General features: G+C 43.7%; 1 protein-coding gene across 1 annotated transcript; it reads right to left on the reverse strand.

Moving 5' to 3' along the window:
• Positions 1-599: 599 nt before the first annotated feature.
• LOC131218513 (polyol transporter 5-like) lies at positions 600-2,765 on the reverse strand. The gene is made up of 2 exons (XM_058213082.1): positions 2,578-2,765; positions 600-2,065 (listed from the first exon to the last, which is right to left on the reverse strand). Exons 1-2 carry the CDS (start codon positions 2,726-2,728, stop codon positions 630-632), a joined length of 1,587 nt encoding a protein of 528 aa, XP_058069065.1. The 5' UTR covers positions 2,729-2,765; the 3' UTR covers positions 600-629.
• Between the last annotated feature and the right edge of the window lie 432 nt (positions 2,766-3,197).

The raw sequence follows: 3,197 nt of genomic DNA on the forward strand, positions 1-3,197 counted from the left end.
GGTTGTACACAAGGGAAACGGATTGGCTACTCCCCCAGCCACTAGCCCGGGGGCTGGTGCTCTGTGGGCCCCACCATGATCTATGTATTTCATCCATGCCGTTCATCCATTTTTACAGATCATTTTATATTTTGATTTCAAAAATAAGAGAGATATAAATCTCAGGTGGACCTCACCACAGGAAAACAATAGTGATTGGATATCCGCCATTAAAATCCTCCTAAGGCCCACTGTACTGTTTATTTGACATCCAATATGTTGATTAGATCATACAGACCTAGATGAAGGGAAAAAACAAAGATCGGCTTGATCCAAAACTCTTATGGCCCCAAAAAATTTTTAATGGTCGATGTTCATTCAAAACTGTTTCCTGTAATGTGGTCCATCTGAGATTGGAATATATCTCAATTTTTTTTTATTGTTCACTAAAATGATCTAGAAAAATATATGGACGGAATGGATGAAACAAATACATCATGTGGGGCCCACAGAGCACCGACCACCAGCCATTGGCTAGTGGCAGGGGCAGTAGCCAATCCGTCTCTCGTAATAAAACTCTAAATAAAACATGCACAGGCACGGAAGTGCCCAAACTTCACAAGAAAAAGACTAAAATACCCTCCCGGCAATCACAGCCGAGCTGGTCCATGGCCATGGACATTGCTAGCTAATTCCACCTGGCTATGGCTTTCTTCTCCCTTCTTCTTCGAAGCCCATCTCGACTCTTTAAAGAGAACTGCCATATCTTCCAACGTCTGCCCTCGAGTCTCCGGCAAGAACGTGTAGAAGAAGATCCAACCAGCGGCAGCGATTCCTGCGTAAAGGAAGAACGCCCCACCGATTGTGATAGCCTTATAAAGAGAAATGAAAGTCATCGTAAGAACACCACTCGTTATACGGTTAAAAGCCACCCCAATACTCGCACCCTGGGCTCGTAGCCTCAAAGGGAAAATCTCAGAGCTGTAGACCCATGTGATAGGTCCCAGACCAGTTGAGAAGAAAGAAACGAATGTAAGGACTGTGATGATACAGACGACGATGGCCCCTGTTATCTTCTTATCTGGATTTTGATCTATTATCGTTAATCCCGTAGCGAGAGTAATGAGAGATAAGAAAACACCCCCACTGCTGAAGAGTAAGAGACGCCGCCTGCCGATCCTGTCCACTAGGAATGTTGCAATCAAGATGGTTAATGTTTTAATGAATCCAACGGCTACGGTCACACCCAGGATTGGGTCGTTGCCTTTAATTCCAGCTTTCTGGAAAATGCGTGGGCTGTATAGGACTACTGCATCGATGCCGGATGCTTGCTGGAAGAAATGGATTCCAACTGCAGCGATGAGGACACGGCGAACAGCTGGTGTTGGGCTAATTAGTAGTTCTTTCCACACACCCTCACCATGGCTACGCTTTTGTACCTGAACAAAATCATCATTGCAATTCTCCGGTATTCCGACTGCTTCTTTGATATCGGCGATCCGGCTTTCAGCTTCTTCTTTAGAATCAGACGTTTTGTAGAGGACTTGTTTTGCGTCTCCAAGACGGCCTTGCATCATCAGCCAGCGTGGAGATTCGGGCATGGCTAAGACTCCGACGGCTAGGAAGACGGACGGTATTGCACCGACACCAAGCATCAGTCGCCAGCCTAGATGTAAGGAGAGCTTGGAGAAGGCGTAGTTGGATACGTATCCGAACATGATACCCGCGTTGATGAAGACTTCAGGGAGGGATGTGAGGAGGCCTCGAGATGAGGCAGGAGAGACCTCGGTGGTGTAGACGGGTGCGATTACGAGGGCGTAGCCTACTCCAATCCCTGCCACGAATCTACCTACCATTAGAAACGTGTAATTCGTTGAGAAGCCCATCAGTAGAGCGCCGGCGAAGAAGATTGCTCCGGCGAGGATGATTGTGTATCGGCGGCCTATCCAATCGGATGTTCTTCCGGCAAGTAGCGACCCGATTAGACAGTAGACATTGAGAATCCCTACGAGTACTTCGATCTGCACGTCGCTGATCCTTAGATCTTTTTTTATAAAGATAACTGCTCCACTCATCACTCCAATATCTTTAATAATAAAAAAAAAAACAAAAAAAAAAAAAAACCCTTTTTAATAAAGATAACTGCTTCACTGATCACTCCAATATCTAAAATAAAAATATATATAAAAAAAAAACCAAGACAATCGGAATTCCCATTTGGCCATGCCATGAGAAGGACAATTTGGATTTTTAGACTTTCAACTCTCAGTTGAATCTCCAAAAATCAGGAAATGCAAAAGAAAAGCTAAAGAGACCCAGTTCATGAGTTTAGGAAATTTTGTTAAGCATATAAATTCCTAACACAAAATCATCTTTCTCTGTTGAAAATCTTAGCATAAAAGAATTTAAAATAAACCAATTTGGTTGATAATCTCTTAATATATTATTATAGAACAAAATCATTTCTTCTAAATTCAGAGAGAGAGAGAGAGAGAGAGAGAGAGAGAGAGAGAGAGAGAGAGAGAGAGAGAGAGAGAGAGAGAGAGGAACCCAATTCTCTTCTATAACTAAACATCTTCTAAAGAAAGAAATTCTCACCATAACCCAACAGAATTGAAGTCATGGAAGCGATCATCGTGCAAGCAAAAGCGAACTTGTTCCTCCGCTTCTTCTCAGGTTGTACCATGGTCGGATCAGAGCTCTGAGAAGCGTTGGATTCTGCGGTCTTTTCGAATTTTCTATCTGCCATTTCTCTCTACAAATCTCTAAAGAGTAACAGAGATAAGAGACTAAGGAAGAGAGACTGTTTTTTCCTTATTTTTCTCACAGCTTACAAAGTCAATTCAATTAACCATGGCTAAGTGCTTGGGAGAGCTGGAGAGCTTATATAGAAAGAAAAAAACCCTACATAATAGGAGCTTCTCTATCCCTACACGCACTCTACACACATCGCACGTGCCTATGTATCACGCGTCTCCAACATCCGACCTTCACATGTCGGCAGCTTTTCTGATCCCTCCATTTTCTTCGTGAGATGGTGGGCCACTTGATACGTGGACCCGTTTTCACGGTGGATGCCACCTTACCCACGGTCGGATCCTTCACACGTGTACACATACGAGTGGGTGTGTATACTTCTATGACAGACGCGGAAGAGAACGTTTTCTCCTGTATATCCGACCAAGTGACATGTAGTCGTTGGAATTAGGGTCATATTG

The sequence above is a fragment of the Magnolia sinica genome, chromosome 11 (genome assembly GCF_029962835.1).
Source record: "Magnolia sinica isolate HGM2019 chromosome 11, MsV1, whole genome shotgun sequence".
Classification (NCBI taxonomy): domain Eukaryota; kingdom Viridiplantae; phylum Streptophyta; class Magnoliopsida; order Magnoliales; family Magnoliaceae; genus Magnolia; species Magnolia sinica.